The sequence below is a fragment of the Malurus melanocephalus genome, unplaced genomic scaffold, assembly GCF_030028575.1.
Source record: "Malurus melanocephalus ecotype Western Australia unplaced genomic scaffold, MMel_1.1 scaffold_147, whole genome shotgun sequence".
NCBI lineage: Eukaryota > Metazoa > Chordata > Aves > Passeriformes > Maluridae > Malurus > Malurus melanocephalus.
This window is the reverse complement of record NW_026623379.1, coordinates 1,484,820-1,504,939: the sequence shown is the minus strand read 5'-3', so window position 1 is coordinate 1,504,939 and position 20,120 is coordinate 1,484,820. Positions and strand designations below refer to the sequence as shown.

Here is a 20,120-nt window from a genome sequence, read left to right as displayed (position 1 = left end):
CAAATGTGAAAGATTAATTCAATATATTAGTTACTGCTGTGCATTAGGAACATCAGCTGTGAGAATATGTAGTTAARACAAAGAATTTCAATAAGTACTATTATTTTAGCAAGGACACTTCTGTAACTGGGGGCTGTATATAGAAGCAAGGTTAAAAGCAATAATCGACCTATGTGTTGTCATACACTTAAAAACCCCATAAAAATCAAAACAGAAATATCCARTTCTTTTGCAACTAAGACCCAGCAGTTGACACTACAGCTACTTAGAACARCATTGTGTCAAATTTCGTGCTTGAGCAGTCTGGAAAACAAACACAACCTCAAGGATCTATTAAAACCTTTGTGTGCACAATCTTTTCATTAGCAAGACTTTTTGTATTCAGCCTARACACTGTAAAACTTGGTATATTCACTATATAGACATTTTGACTGCTTTTAGGATTTTAACTCTTGCTTTAACCACTACATACTGATCACATGATACCACCTTAYTCCGCTTTACCTTTTTTCAGCAGTTGTAACACATGTAACTAACCCTAGATTATACAGTTTTCTGTTTAAAGATRTGGGATTCAAACAAAATCAATCAGGCAACATATAGATTTATTCAATTGCACTATTGGTACTTATCTAACATCCCATGCAAGTATTAAATGATTAGGAAGCAGAACAAATTACTTTGTACTAAAAGTATTAGTAAACTTACAAGCAGGGTTTAAGACACCTGATCTCACAAATTAGCTTTAATCAAATYATACAATTATGAAAAACACTAGCTTGTGAGTAATGCAAGCTACATACAAATTTAAGGCACTAATACTAGTGTATTATTAAAGTCAGAGAATATTTCTGATTGGGATTTTTAAACTTCTAAAAAGCAGATCAAACCCCTCCCCTCTCCCCAATCAGTGAAAGTACCATCCTTGTAAGTAACCACTATCAATGCTTATTCCAGATGTAAATACCTCTGTAGTGATTAATGCTCATTTCAGTAGCTTCAATGTATTTCTCAGTTACTTATTTCAAGAGAAATTTAACAACGGAAAAGAGCAATAACAAAAAAAGAGGCATACTACTGCAAACATGTTACTGCGTTATTTCACAAACTGTCTCCCAGGCAAGCTCTTTTAGGGGCTGCTCCCTCAACATGTCAGGTGCCGGCCACAGATTATTCCACCACTTCTCAACAGGAGCCCAGGTCCTTTGAAATAAGGAAAAATAAACAACATAAACTATGCCAAAGGGAAAGTCCAGGAACCCTGAAGAGAATTTTCTTAGGCATTATTACTGACAATGATCTAGGATCAGTCTATAATAGCTCTGATTGGAAGTTTTAAAATCAAAACATGTTATTGCTATTTGTCTCAGAGCCTACTCTTCTACACTCCCACCCAAAATCTRAATTTTAAATTCTGTATAATAATCCTGTTTTTCAAAATTCAATCCCATTAACAGAGTCAGCATTAGGTCTTTTGTCCAAAACTCACAAGCATACTCCTCCCGAAATTTCACTACCTGCAAATTTACAAAAAACTCAATGGGTCGAACAGGTTGTATTACTCCAATGTTACTTCACTTTCAGTAAGCRCAGAGAAACACATCTGGACTCAATGCAAGACAAAAAAGACTCCCAAATATAARAAATGCTCCAGATTAAAAACTACAGCAGAAAAATAATCCAGCATAATTTTAAAAACTCTCACATGCCGAAAGACAAAACATGTTAAAGACAGTAAAGATGCTATATGTAGTTGGCTGTCTTTTATAACATCTTAATTTCCTACAATCTCTGAAAGCTCCCAGTAAGCAAGATTGACATCCAGTTCATTAAACAGTACTTATGAAAGTTTATATCAACTTGCTGACGCACAACTTACGACAATTCAAGATCTTTATTAACACCTAATATCCAGAAAAATATTGCTGTTTTCTTAGTTAATATTGTCAACAAATTCTTCTCTGAATGAATGTTGAATAGCATTCCATGTAATAAACACTTGACTTAAAATTAAAAAAAAAGAAAAATAAAGCACTTCAACAAAGCAAAGAAAGGCTGCTTTCAACTGGTGACATACAGCTAACTGAAATTCTCACTTTTATTATTTGCTACACGGATGAAATAAAGCTTAGAAACAATCCTTTCAGACCAAGACAGAAAATTACATCTGTCTGCWAAAGGGAAAGAAAACCACACAAGTATTTTTACCAGTAACAAATCAGTGGCTCTTTCTGAAGGTCAAATGCTTAAGTGACATTTCCATCAAAAAAATTTGGTAAGAGTTGTATCACAAAATTTCTCTATAGTTCAAGTAATTGTAGCTGTCACACACTTTTCCTGAATAGAAACATTACTGTTTTTAAGCTACTAGACTCCAATGTGAATTTCAGTCACAAAAATGTATGGTTCAATTCTGGACAATGTCTCCTGTACGGAACCTTTTATAAAACAGACTAACAAGTCTTTAAGGCATCCAAAAGTCTTTTCAGTAAATAAAACTAAAGCAAGCTGCTCCTTCAAGTTCAACTTTTACACGTAACACTTAGGTTAAACAAATATGAGAACAGTGATTTTACACTGAATTACTTCTGACTCGGTACCTCAGACTTCCATGCAAGAGCTGAGTATTGGCAGCTCCAAGCAGACATGGGCATCTAGACCAGTGCAGCAGGAAAACTAGGAGGATTTCAGCAGTCAGCTGACGGCTCTTTTACCTGTCAACTACATAAATGTTAAAGGCATACACCCAGAGCTTCTGGTAGGAACTTCACAGATTTCACTGCAATGTGCAGTTACATTTTTCAAGCAAGAAAGTGYATCAGTGTGAAGCTGAAGATTCTGTAATATTCTGGGAAGTGCTACATAYAGAGCTGTAACAATTATTGTATTATAAAAAAACAAACTCAGAATCTGTCGCTTTCCATGCCCCACTGTATTTTCTTACTATACGGTTCAAGTATATAGATGGAAAAGAAAATAATCAATTTCTTKTGCACAGACAAACTTTTCCATGAATGAAACACATCTTTAGTGATGTAGCCTACTTCAGCAAAACAGAATTTACAAATCCTGCGTAGCAACTAGCAAAAGCCGGTCTAGTTGTTGGATGCAAGAGCAACCACCMAAGGAGTCCTTGATTTTAAGGTTTTAAGATGGTAATGCATTTCTTAATGATACAAGTATTTCCAACAAAAGAATCCTTTGYCTCCTAAAAACTAAATAYTTTTAAGGAAGGACAGRTAAGTAAGTTTAAGGAAGGACAAAATAATGATGAAGGTAAATGATTTAGCTTTTATCATGAAAAATTTTGGGAAATTATCTTTTAAGACCTTTAAACAGATAAAGAGATTTACTTTAAATGCAAATATGCCCTTCTGCCAGCTTCACATAACCTCAACTAATTACTCTCTAGGTATATCTAGACAGATTCCAGTTGCAGGAGGGGAAAGGAGGGTTTCCSTTTCTCCAATCAATGGACAGTAAGAAGACACCGTACTAGCATTTATAAAGTGCTTATTTTGACACTGGAAGTGGACCATCTGTTGAAAACAAAACTAAGCATGAATGCATGTCTGAAAAAAAATTTAGAGCTAAACAGAATTAACATGACTCAACATGCCAGAAGATACTCTAGTTGCTACTTTTAAAACTGCTTGTTGTATGCAGCAGAGCATCACACACTATAAACTTGCTGTCTACAAGTGCCTGTCCTGACCTATTTGAAATAAATTTATTTTCAATCAAAGCAGTGAGGTTCATTGTGTACTATTAGCTAGAAGGATTTAAGTTGCTGTTCAAAGTCCCCAGATATAATTAGAGTACTTTACATTACACCCAGCAATCACAATAAAAGMAGCAATAAATGGGAGTTTTCATGGTACAGTTGCTACATTTCTTAAATGAAATGTAAGATCAATTTGACATAGAATACAATTCTCAAGTGAATGCAAAATAACATGTAGCTGTTTCTTCAATGACAGAACAGCCTGTTCACATCACAAACATGAGACATGGTGGAAAATAAATACTCTGTTACTTACATTATAATAAGCTAGTGAAGTTTCAAAAAAACCTTAGTGGAGAAAGGAGCAAACAGATGGTTTGAAATTAACTGGAATTACATGGAACAGAAAATACAAACACCTGTACTTCAACAATTTAATACATACTTCTAATAGCATGCACATTCCTTCCAAGGGCATAACAAACTAGAAGAGATCCTGAAAAGGAAGCAAAACCAACCAAYAGCTCTTTCATGGAAGGCTGGGAGATCTTGAGCAGGCTGGCTGCACTCTTTTTCTTACCATGGGATTTCTGGATGCTTCACCCCCTCTCAGCCATTGTTGGGCACAGGGGGCTGCAGAGTGGGAGGTTACCAAAAACCACTGACCCTCCTGCAAAACTGTCTCATCCAGGGGATCCCAGAGAGGGGATGAAGAGCAGGTTGAAGCTTAGGCACACGAGGGGAGGCAGAGAGCAGGCCCTGTGCCCAAGGAGTGRCAAGAACAGGGGAGCAATCCCCCCAAAAGGGGCCCTCAGTCTACCCAAGCCCCCTTCTCCCACATGAGGGCATCTCTCAGACCACAGCCTCCCCCACTCCCAGGACAGTCATACTTGGCCACCTACAAGGCCGCACAGCGGTCTCCTGATGTCATGATAGGATTCCTTCAAGACATTATMTTCATTTACAGCATAAATGTTCCTCTACTAAACTACTACTATATTTTCAGAGAGTAACTACATTCTCTTGAGAGAAATGCATGTGGCAGTCTTCCCTTGACTGGAAGAAAAACTTGCTACAAAACTGCMTGAAGATAGACAGTGATCTCCCAACAGGCCCTTTAACAAGGTGCCACCTCCTACTGAGGCAAGTTATGAAGCAGGGACTTTTACTCCCCTATCAGACAAGAGGAGGAGCCTGTTACTGTTACAGAACAATTAAGAACTGAAATGGAAGTGACTYTTACCATTATTTTATCAACCTAGTCTCCCTTATTTATGCATCCGGGCTGCACTCCTATCGAAATCAGACACCCTTAAATTCAAGAGGTCAACTGTTCAGCAGAAGCACAAAAACCAGGTGAAATCCAGTCTGCAGTGAAGTTACAAGAGCAATTTTTATACCAAGCAAYAAGTATATTCTTGTCAATTCCTACACTCTATCGCAAACCACCGGTTAGTAAGTGCCAATAAATACAGATCTTAATTAAACACTAATCTCCCCTGTCCAAGTAGAGAAGATGAATAATTTTCTAGTAATTCCATGTGAACATCCAATTTCAAATTTAAAATATTCACTGGACACAGAATTCAGTTACGATTTTTCCTATTCTGAATTTTCCCAATAAGCTTCAAAATGAAAATGAAAGTATTTCCGCACTAAAATGAAAGCTAAACAATGCATAGCTACCSACAAGACACCTTTGCACTAAAACATGCAGTTAGTACCAAAAATTTAATTGCAGAAGACAGTATTACTTCAATATAATAATCTATAGTGCTAAACATCACTCATACCTACTATACATCAGTTCATTAACAYTGAAACTCTAAAATGGCTGGGCAGCAGAAATACTTCCTGGTACGAAAGCAAAACACTAAAAACAAACAGAATATCCACAATAGTGTGTCAATAACACCCTTGATTGTCATAGTAAACCAAAGCAGGGTGGAGAAAGAAGATAGTCCAAGAGCAGCATAGGTTAAAGAAAGTTAGAATCAGCCAGCTAGAAAGTAGTAAGAAAAAAGCTGCAAGAAAAGGGAAGGCATGGTCACAAAGCCTGAATTGCAGAAGGAACTGCAGCTTAGAGAAGTACTAAATGWGAACCTACAGGAATCAGGTGACTTTAGTGGACATCAGGGACACRAAAAGCTTAAATTTCAAGTGGTTTCTCAATGCTTTAGAATTAGGCTTTAGAGATGAAGGAGCTAAATCTACTGCTGTAGGTGAAGTTTAATAGTTTCTTACCTGTTAAACACAAAAGTTTTTAAAAGTTAAAAAATCAGAACGTTTTGTATTCTCTCAGGCTTCTTGCCCATTACAGGGTATCCTGGCAACAGCAAAAAATCTTTCAATCTACAGTAYTAGCAGATTAGCAGGACTGAATTAGCATTGAATTAGATGAAGCAGATTTCTTCCTACAACGACAAAAAAAAATTGTGTAATTTAATATTGTTAATAGGTTCTATTCAACAGCTAGACAACCACATGAACACTAAGGAAATGAACTATGMAACTAAGGACTGTTTTGCAACAAGTACAACGCTTGAACAGAGGAACGAAACAACTCGCTAAGGAGGAAAGTGTCAGTTCAGTGGAGCATACACTGAAAGTAATATCAAAAGCAGTATGTCATCTGAAATATTTATTTACTTTTAAACCAACTTTAAACATTTCTGGGAGTCAAAGGAAGAAACTTCTTTGCCTCACTGAAATGAAACAGCCTTTATAATCTGCATTTGACTGAAATCTAATACAAATCCAGACTTTTTAAAAAAAAACTTAGCAATTTCCCATGAAGTAACATCTTTCGATCTGGAAGATGGGAAATACCCATTAGTAAAGCTTTCTGCAGCAGGGTTTTTTTCCTGTCTTCATAACTATTCTCTTATGTTAATATGTCATTTATCCACAAACCTGTACAGAAATAGACTAAGAAGCATTAACAATGCCAGTTATGTCGGCACAAGTCAATAAAGAAATCATTCTTTCAAAAAGAATTTGAAATTTTCAAATTTCAATTTGAAAACAGGACAACTTGGAAAGAAACAACACAGACCACATCCAGGCTTCCAAAGCAACAAGCTGTGTTAAAGTCAGCACTCTGTCACCATTATGAAAATCTCTACTTTTGATAGTTTAATGTTAATTTGCTTCACACTGGAAGAATTAAAAAGCTTCATTAGATATCCTTAACTGGCTCCAGAGTGACACTTACCTGTCTGTGCTTTAGTCAACACCAAACAGGCAAGAAAAAGCATTCTACCAACTGATGCTTCTCTCCAATTAGCTGTTTGWAACAGCTGCAGGATGAATTTCTAAAACAAAAATTCACCTTCACTTTCCATCACTTTGAAGGGCTTTTTGATTTTGTTTATTAACACAGGTTTCAAACAAGACAATACTTCAGTTTCTTTTGGGAACATGGGTAATACTGTTTATTGAAAATAAAGTACTAGCAAATAAGAAGGGGGGGGAGCAAAATCAGTGGTATGTTTATTAACTCAGGTCAGTGCCTACCCCGTATTCGGCTGAGAAGCTCTGCAATCAGTTTGTCACAAATGTATCTTCAGTTAAAAATCCTAAACTATTCACCTCAAAAGCATTTCCAGTGTTCTACCAAAGAGAAGAATGATTTAATCTTACACCTTCCATGTTAAAGATGAGAAGCTGTGTCTTTCAAAGCTGGATTTTGATCTTTACAGGTGATTTAAGAGATGGTCTCTGTCAACTTAAAGATCATAGATTCAAAGAATAGCTTGGGTTGGAAAGGATCTTAAGGATAATTTCTCAGGTTATTTTAGTAACCAACATACACATGAACTGAAACTCAGTGTAATACAAGGAACATAATTCTTTTAAAGGTTACAGGTGGTTTTTCACCTGCAGACTTCAGGTCTACATGTCTGACAAATCTGCCAATCCCTGTGAGTCAAGTGATGAATTAGAGCAGAAAAAGTAAACAAGTTTCCTGGACTCAGTTCACTTTACTGAAGTTTCCTAGGTTATTGTTTCTGCATTTTAAAAGTGTAACCATGTTCTGAAGCAGAGGTCCAGAAAGGGAGAACATCATTTCCTCTACTATGTCACATGGAACCAAAATAAGAAACGTGCTTAGCTTAATGCACTTTCAAAAGAGTTTACACATTCTTAACATACACAGATTTGAACTGCAAGGACTATCCAAATAAAACCACTATTATTACCCTCCTTACAAGGATATCTTTGTTATTTCTCTACTCGGCTTTCTGCTTGAAAACTTCAGGGTCTCATTACCATTGTCTAGCACCAGAAGAGTTGGTTTCTGAATTCAATACAGTAAGATTGCACAGTAAACTAAGAGACACCACTGTAACCAAAATTAGCAGGATACTTGCAGTGCACATATTACAGCACACACTGTGAAGAGTGCCACCAGAACCCTGCTCTGGTCAATCAGGACTTTTTTCAGTCTACCTCAGAATCTACAAGAATAGAGAGGTTGGTCTAAAGAATGACTTCCACTTAATGGTACAGATGGTTTACTGGCTCAGACTGTTCCTCTCTGCAGCACACATTAGGTATCAGATTATGGGTAAGGGGACAAAAACCCCCAAATCCCACAGTTCTTTCCATAAAATAATATTTTAAAAATCATCTGACTGGATGAGGTTCATGTCTATTTAAACCTGACTTCATGCAGGGATGGTTTACACTCAGCAACAGCTCAGCCAAGGTAACATGGTTCTGACATGAAGAAGTATCAAATGATGGAAGGTATCAAAAATTTAGACCTGAAGGTAGGATGGAAGTATTGTCATGCATGCATACTACACTCAAACACAGAACTATGAAGACTCGTCATCACTAGGAACACATCCAAGTTCACATTTATCCAATATACCTGGAAAACAAAACAAGACACAACTACTGAGGGTAGGATCCATCWTCACATGAAACACAACAGCATGGTAAAGTCTGTTTAAGTGTTACCTAACAAACTTTGTATACACATTTTTATGTAACAGAAGGTAACCACTATGCGACCAGTTGCCATAAGATGACTAAACTAGTTTCATTAATGCGCATGAACTGGGCTATGTCTGCTTCTAAAACCATTCCCATGCATCTCTATTGGCCCAAACACTGCAACTAAAACAGGTGTCTCTACTAATAGAAACCAATGCAACATTTGTGCACCCGGATAAAAAGAGCAAGAACTGCAAGCTGCTGAACAGTGCTGCTCTTACAGCAATTCACTGCATGCATCAACTTATATAACCTACTATATCCAAACTATAGTTGTTATATAAGCTTGACAAACCCACTAGCAGAACACCAGGATCTCTTCTAGAACAATACGGATCTGGACTATAATTAATAAAGGGAAGCATGATACATGGCATGGTCTAGTTCTATCTCCTCTCTGGGCCAGAACAATTCCAATAATTTTATGCAACACAGCACTGAAGCACAAAATAGTAGATTCCCCCCCCCCCCTCTTCCAACTGGCTTACTGGCCCAGAAAGATTCCTCCAGTGAAAATACAGYTTAGTAATACAGGGCTGTTTAATGATAATTTTAGGCACAGCACTGTGAAATCATAATTTAARACTCAGCATCGTTCTTTACCACATCTGTCCAAATGTCTAGTGAGAAAAATCAAAGTAATGTGCGCTCCTTAGAACACTCATGTCTTAGGGCTTACTACATGACCATGAACACTTCTTCCCAAAAACTTTAAAGTAACTCTGTGGATAGATGGTTCTCAAASAAACAACCTGAAAGTGTTGTCAACAACTGTCAATTTGGTAGAGTGGTGAGARCTGAAGGATGAAGACATTGCTGTGTCTGAACTAGCCTAGAATTCTCATTTGTGAACTAATTAAATTTMCAGAAAAACCTTCATGATGACCAAGGCAAATTTTAAACAGTAAGAAGCRTCTCACTTAGGTCAGGACTTGCTTTAACTTTGAATGGTTTGGCTATTAGTTCCAAATACCTTGCTTAGAGGACATATTTGCATACTAAAATGTCATCATCCACACTAAGAATGAGGATAAGGATTGAAATTCTTCATGATTTCTCACAGGAATGCTTTAGGATGCTAAACTGGATTATGCAAAGCAGCTCTGTTCTACCCATTGCTGTGCAGTCTCCCTCTGTTGGCTCTTCAACACTGATGAAACTTCTGCCAAGACATTTCCAAATGAAAAAACCTACTCCAAAAGTGGCAAATGCAATTGATGAAGGAAGGAGGGAAAGATTTTCGGCCACGTCCTTGGGCTGAAACAGCTCAAAGGGTCGGTCTGTCAGTCAAGGCCAGTGCAGGCAAAAGGAGGGAACACACCATTAGGGACTGAACAATCAGGATCTGATAAATAAGATGGGTAATGCTGAATTTGGACAATTCAGCATCAGACCTACTGTTGTCTCAACCAGCTGATAATTTGCAAGCGAAATGAGTGCTGAATTCCTGTACTATTACTCTCAAAMTTCAGAAAACCCCAGTAACTGACTGCTTTAGCAGTAATCTTAACTTTTTTGTTTGAACATTTTAGAAACTACTGTAACTTAAAGACACAGCCTTAAATTGAAATGCATTAATTTTACCAGAGGTTTCTTTTACAAGCATGTGTTCTATTCTGTTCACAGAACTAGCTCAAAGAGAACATGGGTTTGGATTTTTCCTTCTCAAAAGTTCATCCTCCTTTTCCCCTTGTAGATTAGACCTTGAGTGTTGGAGAGAAATCAAATTTTAAGGCACATGAAAAATACATGGAAGTAAAAGAAAGCTACTTCAGAAACTTCTAACCAGGACACCAGTGCTCTCTCTGTATAGACAGCGCATTCACGTCTGTTACTTGCTTTCTTTTTCCATTCAAAATCCCAGTCTGGTTAAAAAGAATACTTAAAGACCATTTGCAGCTCAGAAATGGAAGTCAGCAGCTTCTAGGAGCACATCAATGTTTTGACTCCTGAAGCTCTAGTCAGTTATAGCTGTGGCCAGAACTGGAGTGGACTCCTGCACTAAAATAGAAACTTCAAAATAAAATCCAAAGCAGTCTGTAACTTTTTGCTTAACTCTTCACTTCCATTAAAGGTTTCTGGGATCTGTTGCTCTGGTAACCTGAATTTTCATTGCAAGTCACATGAACTGCACTAGTTAAAGGTTGTGGGCAAGAGTATCTTCCTGTTTTTCCTCATACTAAGCTTTACAGAGCCATTAAAATAAGTTTTGACAGCTGCAAGTTCTCAAGTTCTTTTAATTAGGACATCAAGAAATGCTACCATATCCTGCAAAAACTGACAGAACTATTCAACCCACCCTACATGCATGCAGAGGCTAAGTATTCCCCTAATGACAGTATCATAAACATACTTTGCTTTTCAAAATGAAAACTGGAATCCCTAACACTCTTCAAAGAGTGCTCAGACCCAACAGCATGAAAAGTTGAAGATATTTCTTCTTCTAACCTTTAATTTAAGCGAGTTAAAACATCTTTTAGTTTGATTTGCTCTTTGGGAAAGACTACTTAATTGACTAGATTTACCAATGAGATAAGCTCCATCTATACTTTTTTCTACAATCACAGTATTTTCAAATTGACCACCACAATCCCTAGGATAAAAGCGGGAAAGTTATGCCAATACCAAGCAAGAGAAAGAAAAACACAGAAGCAGCATCTAGATACAAGGAAAGTTATGCTACTTTAGCATATTCACTTCTCTAGATTTTGGTATCTGTATAGTGGAAAATGCTTCAGTACCACCTGGAATCTTCCCCAGCTTAGGGCCAATCTTACGGCTTTGAGACTTGAACCAAGCAAGAACACTGTACTTTCCTTCACAGAACATACTCCATATATTCAGGGAAAACAGTCTATGTAACAATTTCCCCACCTCCGCAGAATGAAGATATTATTTTGAAAACAAAAATATTTTAGTACATATGAAATGTCAATTAAGTATTTGATGCCAGTCATATTAACCCATCACTCAAAGGCTAAGACAGCTGACTAGTGACTCAATATCCTCCTTCTGTAATATAGAATACTACAAAGACAACTGTCCAGTCATACTTAACGAGCATTAAAAAAGCATACCCAGTTTGACTTTTCTGACTCATCTTAGAAAACTAAGAAAATACTGCTTTGAATGGGAAGATTTCACCAATTCTCACCTACTTTGTTTAGTTTAATGAATTACTATCATTTTTATTTAAGTACATGCAAAAAAAAAGCTCTAGAAAAGAAATTAGAAACCCAGAAAAATAATGGAAGTTCCCTGGGAAGGTTTTTTGCACTTAAGTTCGAAGTGGCTATTAAGTTAATGCTATCATTTTTACCATTTCCCAGTCCCCCAGGCAATTTATATTTTGGAGATCCGAGTAATGTCAGTTTTGCCRTGCTGTGCTTTTACAAACCACACACACAGAGCAATTACTTGACATGTTTTCAGGCATGGGTGCTTCTGGTGTCTCAAGTGAACAGAAATAATGCCTTCAGCATGGAACTCCCCTATTCTGTTGGACAATAACACAAAAATCAAGGCTGCCTGACAGAATTAACCACCTTCCTAGTGCAACACTCATGAAAGAAGAAAAAGCTGAGGTTCCATAAAAAATTGCCAAATCTACTGTTTGCTCTCTGATCTTCAAAATAATCTTTTTTAAATTCTACTTCAGTGCTTCTCTCTGGAGCATAAGAAAAGTACATCTATTTGAGTGCCTTCCAAAATTCTGCCATAGTTTCAAGTGCCAACTATGGGGGCAAGCCTGTCTCAAAGATTCAGCAGCATTTAATAATACTGTTTCCAAAGGGTGATTAGTCTAAATTTTTATACTGAAGTGTCATCAGCTGTGCAATACCATAAGGATTCTAGAATGTACCTGTAAATGGAGTTAAGAAGCCATTCAACCAATACACCATAGTTAAGAAACACAGTGTCATTTTGAAACAACCTGTCCTTCAACTGGCTGTTTTCTATTTTCTTTGTGCCCTTTCAAGAGAAGGCTACCACACAGTAACTCACCACACAGTAACTCACCACAATACTTCCAGCATTCATTTCTTGCTACAAGTTCTTTCTCTTAACTACCAATATATTTGCCAACAGTTTTCTCCCACTGCAAGAGCCTCAACTCTCACCAAGTGTTGCTTTACTAACTAGGAATTACTGAACACACACTTAAAACTAATTCAAATGCAAGACTCAAAAGAATACTGAAAGGCTGTATGTAGTCATAGAAAACTACAGTGATACTTCCATGCCCTATGCCTGCTCAAGGAATTTGAAGCTTAAGTTTCAAAGAACCCAAGCCATTTAAAAGGCAAGCTCAGAATTCAAAATATTTACTACAGCATTACATGATAAAGCCCTGCTGAGATGAAAAGTTAGAAATCCATTAAACTTAAGACCTGAACTTAAGTCTTCTATCCTTTTCAGTAACATTTAGGGCTCCACAGAGACTTCTGTCAAGACAGTCTTATTACCACTCCAAAAAGTCAAGTCACTATGTCAAGTGGCACAAAAATTAACTTAGTTTGAAAAGCCTTAAAGATTAAAACAAGACTTCTAAGGTGGTTTCACTCAATATTTTCTACAATATATTTTTTTTAAATTACAGACATTTGGATAACCTATAATCTTTTCTGAGGATGAGATTAGTATCATACCAGATTTGTATTGTCTCTTTAAATATTTTGATTCCTGGTACAYAGGGCAACAACTTCAACACAGGAGGGAAAAAAGCAACCCCACTGCATTCTAATCTCCAGCCTTATGGCTAGGACTGCAAGTTAAACTTCAGAATTTCAAAGTCCAAAGGAGGGGAAGACTGGACCAGTGTTTTTCAAAGAAAAAACTCTTGTGCAAGTATTAACATCACTGCTTTCTGTTATGCCCTAAAAGGCATCCAGTTTCCCATTGTGAAAAACATCTGCAGGTGCTTCCTATGTTAAATAAATATATAAATAAATAAATAAACAAACCCCATGGGTTTTCCAGACTTTGAATCTTTTTTCATGGACACCCTCATACATAAACGATTCAGAATTATTCTTGTCTGCCTTCAATATCCTATCTCTACAATTCCAATCTGGGTAACTAAATCCCCTAGTCAATAACAAAGGCATTAGGGATTAATTTATAACTTCTATTTTTGCAAATTATAAATTTGCATTTTTGAAGCAGAGCATTCAAGCAAAGTGTAGCTGATACTCATTTCAGCTGTGTTAAAGTTCTTTGGTTTTTGTTCTCAAAATAAGTAATACCTAAATATAGCAGGAGAGCATACTGGACCACACAGTGCCAGTCTATGACTGAAATCGTATTAAGACAACTGCACCTGACACAACTACTGAGCAATTATAGCATTCAAGCATTAATGGGTTGAGAAGGAATAAAGTTGCAAGTTCAGTCTTCAATCACACACTACTCATATCAGAAAAAWTTATCAACTTTTGTATTGTGACTCTAGAAGAGAGCCTTAGCCCTTATAGTACAAGCAGCATGAAAATACATGTTTAATTTTTTTTGCTTATTAAGAAATGCAGACCTCTCACTAATGCTACCTTTACCATCTCCTTTATCAAATTTCACTAAATAGTGTTCAGTAAACAATCTTTTGCTATTCAGATGTGGCTTGAAGCTGTAACAAAGAGCCCATCACCAGCATCGAGTACACATAGAGAAGGATCCTTTGATGAATGTTTGATTGTCACAGCCAAAAGAAAGAACTGATACTTCATAGCCAGCTCACTGTACCTTCTACAGCTGTCCGTCACAGTCAAGAAAAAAACATCTACATGCTATAACCCCTCAGAGCTGCCCTGAGCAATGACAAACTCCTCTGTAACAGTCAGAAAGAATGGCAAAAGACAAACATGGGATACTGTTGCAACTTCTAAGTGCTCTTCCATCTGGACTGACCTACATTAACATGAAATAGACGCTGGGTTGCTCGAAAAAGTAGATACATTCATGGSAACACCACCTATCTAAAAGTGGGTCTGTTCTGCCACCACCACAGCTTTGTTTTAGCTGTCTCTAAACTTTCTATCCTTTCCCAAGAAGTTGGTGACAGCAGCGAAACTTGTTAAATGTAACCTACTATTTATTTTCTGAAATACTTAGATTTCAGTTACTTGGACATCTGACAAGTCCATAAGGACAGTAACAGAAAAAATAACATGAATTCAAATTCTGTAGCTCAAACCAGACTTAAAGTTTGCAGCTGAACTCTTTACATTGGAGACTGGTCAAAGTAGTACGTACATGGTAAACAAGAACAGAATATGATGAGCCCTACTTCTGCATATCACAGAAAGTTTTCTCATCAGGACCTAAACAATGATTTGTATCTTAATGAAACACATTATTTAAACACATATTTAAACACATATTTAAAAAATAAACAAATAAACAAACAAAAAACACCACACAAACAAAATCCCGTTTTTTCCCCCCCACTAACTATAGTGGAAACACAAAACTTGGTTTCCACTATACTTACACAAAAAAGCAAACAGCATTGTATTTTCACTGAATCACTAATTGTAAAGCACTCTGCTACAAAGATGCAAGAAATCCACCCGGTGGAAGCCCACATTTAGCCTTATACGGCTTTCACAATGCAAACAGTATTGAAATAATACAAACTTGTAGCAAGGCAAGTATCTTGTAGCTGTCACTCCCTTGTTTTCTGGCCTAACACAAAGGCTCAAACCGTTACAAAACAATGGAAAATGCAATCAGACCTGTAACAGCACTGCCTACAGCCACTGCATGAAGCTCTACTTGATGCTTTTRATCTATCAATTAGGTTACTCCTACAAGAGAAACATGTGCAACACTCAACTAAAGATTAGGGTCTTAGGCTTTGCTCTTCTAAAGGAGCATCATGTACATTTACAGAATGCATCTCTCCACTACCAGTTTAGGAAATAATGGGATTCACTCCAAAAACCCCCAGCAGAAGTTAAACTTGTACAACAAAACCTTATTTTATATACTGGGATTCAGTTGGAAATCCTGCCAATGGCCACTCAAGAAGAGAACTCRCCCACTGTGCAGTAACAGGGGTAAGAAGCTTGGGATTTACTTTTGTAACTAATGATCAGAATGCTTTTAATACTGAAATAGCTATTCTAGAACATATTTAATAAACTCAGAAACAATTTTTTACTGAAAAGCTTGAAGTTTTCATCCTCTATCCCAATAATGGTTTGTTACCAAACTGGAAATCACATGGCCATTTCCCAAGCCTCACCCAGGACCTGCCCGGTCATCATAAAAAGGCTTTAGAGATTTCTTCATGTTTAAAAGCATCTTCTGGCACAGCTGACACAAGGTGGCCTGTGGTGTTACAGTGCTCATTTTCTAGAAGATGCAGGGGACACAGTCCAGAGACAACTAGGCCATGGACTCCACCTACTTAGAAGATACACAGTTAAAATTGTGCATAAATGTCTGGAATCATGTAATTCAACGTGAAATWGGACAGTTTTAAAAACGTTCCAAGGAAACTAAACAACACTCAAATCTCACTATGRGGCAGTTTCTGCCTGTGCACACACAGATTCTTTTCAGCTCTCCTCCTTCACTCTGCCTCCTTTCATTAACCAAATCCCCACTCTGCACTTYCCAGGCACTCTTCCATTCTGCCAACATGCTTAACAACATGAGTTTCCCCTCCAGTGGAGTGTGTTACAGCTTCACTGGTGTCCATAAGCTGAGGTGCTTTTAGTATCCTTTTCCACTGCTGGCATGCAACACATCCCACAGATTTCAAGTTAAAGAGGAAAAGATATATCCATTGAAGAGGATCAAGGGTTGACTATATAGACTAGCTGCACGAAGAAAGTCGAAGGGTGCGGTGGGAACTTTTTCACCTATTCCAAATCATATATACTATTTCAAACATGCTTCTTGACRCATTATAGAAGCTATTAAACAAACAAAGGTCATGAAAAATCTTGTAATTCATACCAACAATTTTTTGCCAATATTGTGCTAAGAACTATTCCATTAACAGGCAAGCTAAAACCACATCTTCCCCCATCTTTTCAAGTCAGTTTATCCCATTTCCTGAGAAGTGTCCCAAACTAGCTCTAAAGCTACATATAATATCCAAGAGCAGAAAAATATTTTACTGCAGTTGCTTAGTAGCATATAGTTTCTAAAACAGATGTTGGCACCCTGACACACTACAGAAACAATTAAACATGCTATGCAGAACTTTCACCATGTTCATGCTGTCTATGTATTTCCTGCTTGATCTTTCAGGCTTGCTTCACATCCTAAAAATATCAGTATCACCCATTTCTTTGCTCTCTTCCTCCAACCTACTAAAATAAGAAGACACAAACAAGATATTATATMTCATTTACCCCTGCCTGTTTTATCACTGTGAAAAGTTCTGCCCAAAAACAATGCCTATATACCTTGCTCTTAAGATAACCCAATCAGACATGAGGTCTTCTACAATTTGGATGTGAGCTATTAACTTGAGATAACACAGTATTCCTAAATCTGGTATGTGAGATAGCAGAGTACACAGCAAGCTTAAGGATCACAGTGAAGGTGCTACTACAAAAGACTAATCTAGAGGGCAGACAATGTGCTTAAGCCATCCCACCTTAGCACAGAAACAGAACACTGGGCTCATACCAGCACATCTTCTGCCCAAGCACAAAAGCCACCGTTTCCATCATAGCTTCCAAAGGCCATAAATTAACTCAGTTACTGTGAAAAAGTGAATTTCTCAGTTACTACTGAGAAAAGTGAATACAAAAGTCTCCTACCTGCAAAGATGTTGTGTAGTATGAAGAAACACTGAAGCTAAAGAAATKTCTTACATAATAACACAGAGCAACTTAACTGTGGAGTTAAGTACATAATTCAAGATTTTTAAGCACTTGCACATTAATGGACAAAAAGAAGAGTGGACCAGACAGTTCTTCAACTCATTTCTTCCTTCTGACTCCCAATCCCATACTGGTTGCTTTTAAGCCAGCTTTTTAGCATTTCACAGTACATGCATTTCAAGCTTAATAAAGCTGAATAAATAAGCAAACATGTTGAGCCATAACAAGAGAGTTCACTCGCTAAACATCTGTTAATGCTAAAGCTACGTACACACATTTCTGCTCCAATACTGCTAAATTCAGGTTCCATTCCACTAATTCACTTGAATTTCACTCTTGGTACACAATCTGATTCTCTGAGTGGTACACAGGCTACAGCATCACCTCCCTAAAGTGCAAGGCAGAAGCATTCTGAAGGAAAAAGTCACTTTTGCTCATTTCAGCAACTCAGCAGAAGAGAGCAGTTTGCAGGCAGTATTGTGAAGAGACACACAAACTACTCAGTATCTTTGATTCCATAAGGGAATAATGAGTAGTGAATCTATATTAAAAAAAAAAAATCCAAAGCTGTGATATTTACAGCATTTTATATACAAATCTAACTTGTTTGTAAAGAAGGTGTAATGCACTACCCTACTTAAAGGCATTCCTGTTAAACAGGTTGCTTTTCCGGATTTTCTAAACTACAACTTTCACTTAACTCAATCTTTTCCTTGTCCATTGTAAACAGACCCAACAGTAGTTCTTCTGGCCAAAACAGAGTTTCAAAGTAGTTTTAGAAAATGAATTAATTCCTTCAGTCACTCAAGACGGTGCAGGACTCAATGCCTATGCATTCTGCTTTTCACACAGAAAGCRAGTAAGAATAATCACTTAGCTTCTATTAATATCATAGATAGACAAAATAAATCATTTAAGTGAACCTAAACAAGTACTTAAAAATACAAACTGTCATGAAAAACATGCAGCCAAGATATAAATTTTGCAGAACATCTCACTGAAAATTCACATATTGAAAGGTAATTCTGAAATGTTATTTTATATCTATATGATAAGAAAAACTCTTGCAAGCTTCAGTTAGTCTGTGTCTTGCTACTGAAAACATTACACAGAGCTAAGTAACCAGAGTCTTATTAGAATGTATGTTGCACTGGAAATAGACCATGCAGTTCAAATAACTGCACCAATCTTTCTGGAACACTGAAATAGAGAAACTTCCCATCTTTCAGCATTCCTGAAACAAAAGCACACAGGTATTTGTGCAATCCAAAGACACACTGCACTCTTAAGAGTACATTCTTTAAAGGACACTTTAAACCTAACTAATACCACAAGAAGTAACATAATCTTTCTTTTTTAAGTTGTCAGCATCTCCAAGGATCCCTTCCAGAAGCAATCCACCTACTCCTAAATTTTCTCCCCTCTTCCACTCATAACACTTTTTTAAAATAGCAACGCACCCATTTAAATTATCCCACTGCTCTGACTTATATTAACATGTAAGGTGACAGAAATTACCTTTACCCTCAATTGCATTTATGTCATGCAAGATAGACTCATATGACACTAAACAAACTAAAAYACTAATTCCCTCTTACACTTTGGAAAGTTCTTAGCAACCAGTACAAAACAAACCCAGAAAAAAACTGGCAGGTTCTAAGTGAGATTTTGCCAAACGCATTTAAGAGCAGTTAAAGCTTACCCAAACACTGGCATGTGCCTAAAAAAGTTTAATTCAAGAAACTGCCTTGTTTAAAAAACCGAAACAACCCAACCGTCCCATCAGAGGACCCCGCGCGGGACCCAGGGGCAGAAAGGGCGGCGGGCAGGGAGGGCTCGGCGGCGCGGCCCGGCCTCCCCGCCGCGCCCAGGCCCCCGCAGCCCGCACCGCGCCCTGGCCGCTCCGGGCCCCGCGCTGCGGGAGCGAGAGGCCGCGCACGAACGGCCCCGGCGGCCCTGACAGGCCCCGGCCCGGTGCCGCCCGAGCAGCGCCCGAAGCCCCCGCACGGCGGTSAGCGGGCGCCAGGCCCGTGCGGCCGCGGAGGAGCCACCGCCGGGGCGCKGCTCCGCTGGAAGCCGCGACGGGGAGAGCGCGGCGCCGTTCCGGCCATACCTCGGCAGCGCGTCCCCCGCCACAGGCCCCGGGTGCCTCCGCTCAGGCGGGAAAACCTCCGCTCGCCACCATCACCGACGCTCCAAGATGGCGGACATGGCAGCTCCGGCGAACCCTCCTCTGCCTCCGCCCACCTGCCAATCACCTCGCCCCGGCACCGCCCACCTCCTCCGTCCGCGCCTTTCTATTGGGCACCGTGAGGAGCCCGGCCTCTCACTGGCCGCCGGGCCAATGTCAGTCACTCGGTTGCGCAACTGCGACAGGGTGGGACGCGTGTGGGGGCGGGCTCTCGGCTTCCCGGTGGCCAGTCAGCGCATGGGGCGGGAGCACCGCGATTCCCACCTTCCCGGCCTAGCAACAAGGTAACGTCACTCTGACAGGCGTCTCCCTCGGCCAATACAGAAAGCGGGTTCCTTTTAAAAATAAACCCGTTCCGTCC

At 38.4% G+C, this 20,120-nt stretch overlaps 1 protein-coding gene across 6 annotated transcripts in view; it reads right to left on the bottom strand.

Moving 5' to 3' along the window:
• PPP6R3 (protein phosphatase 6 regulatory subunit 3) overlaps positions 1-19,746 on the bottom strand; it is a 56,212-nt gene extending 36,466 nt beyond the window's left edge. For 3 of the 6 annotated variants that reach the window (XM_057371497.1, XM_057371501.1, XM_057371503.1), the window contains exons 1-3: positions 19,682-19,745; positions 5,969-6,138; positions 1,076-1,203 (exon numbers count right to left, since the gene is read on the bottom strand). In XM_057371497.1, coding sequence (XP_057227480.1) covers positions 1,076-1,087 — 12 coding nt within the window. In that variant the 5' untranslated portion in view covers positions 1,088-1,203; positions 5,969-6,138; positions 19,682-19,745. Of the gene's footprint in view, positions 1-1,075; positions 1,204-5,968; positions 6,139-19,681 lie in introns of all 6 variants that reach the window. The other 3 variants (XM_057371499.1, XM_057371498.1, XM_057371500.1) reach the window with 3 other exon arrangements.
• Positions 19,747-20,120: the final 374 nt, after the last annotated feature.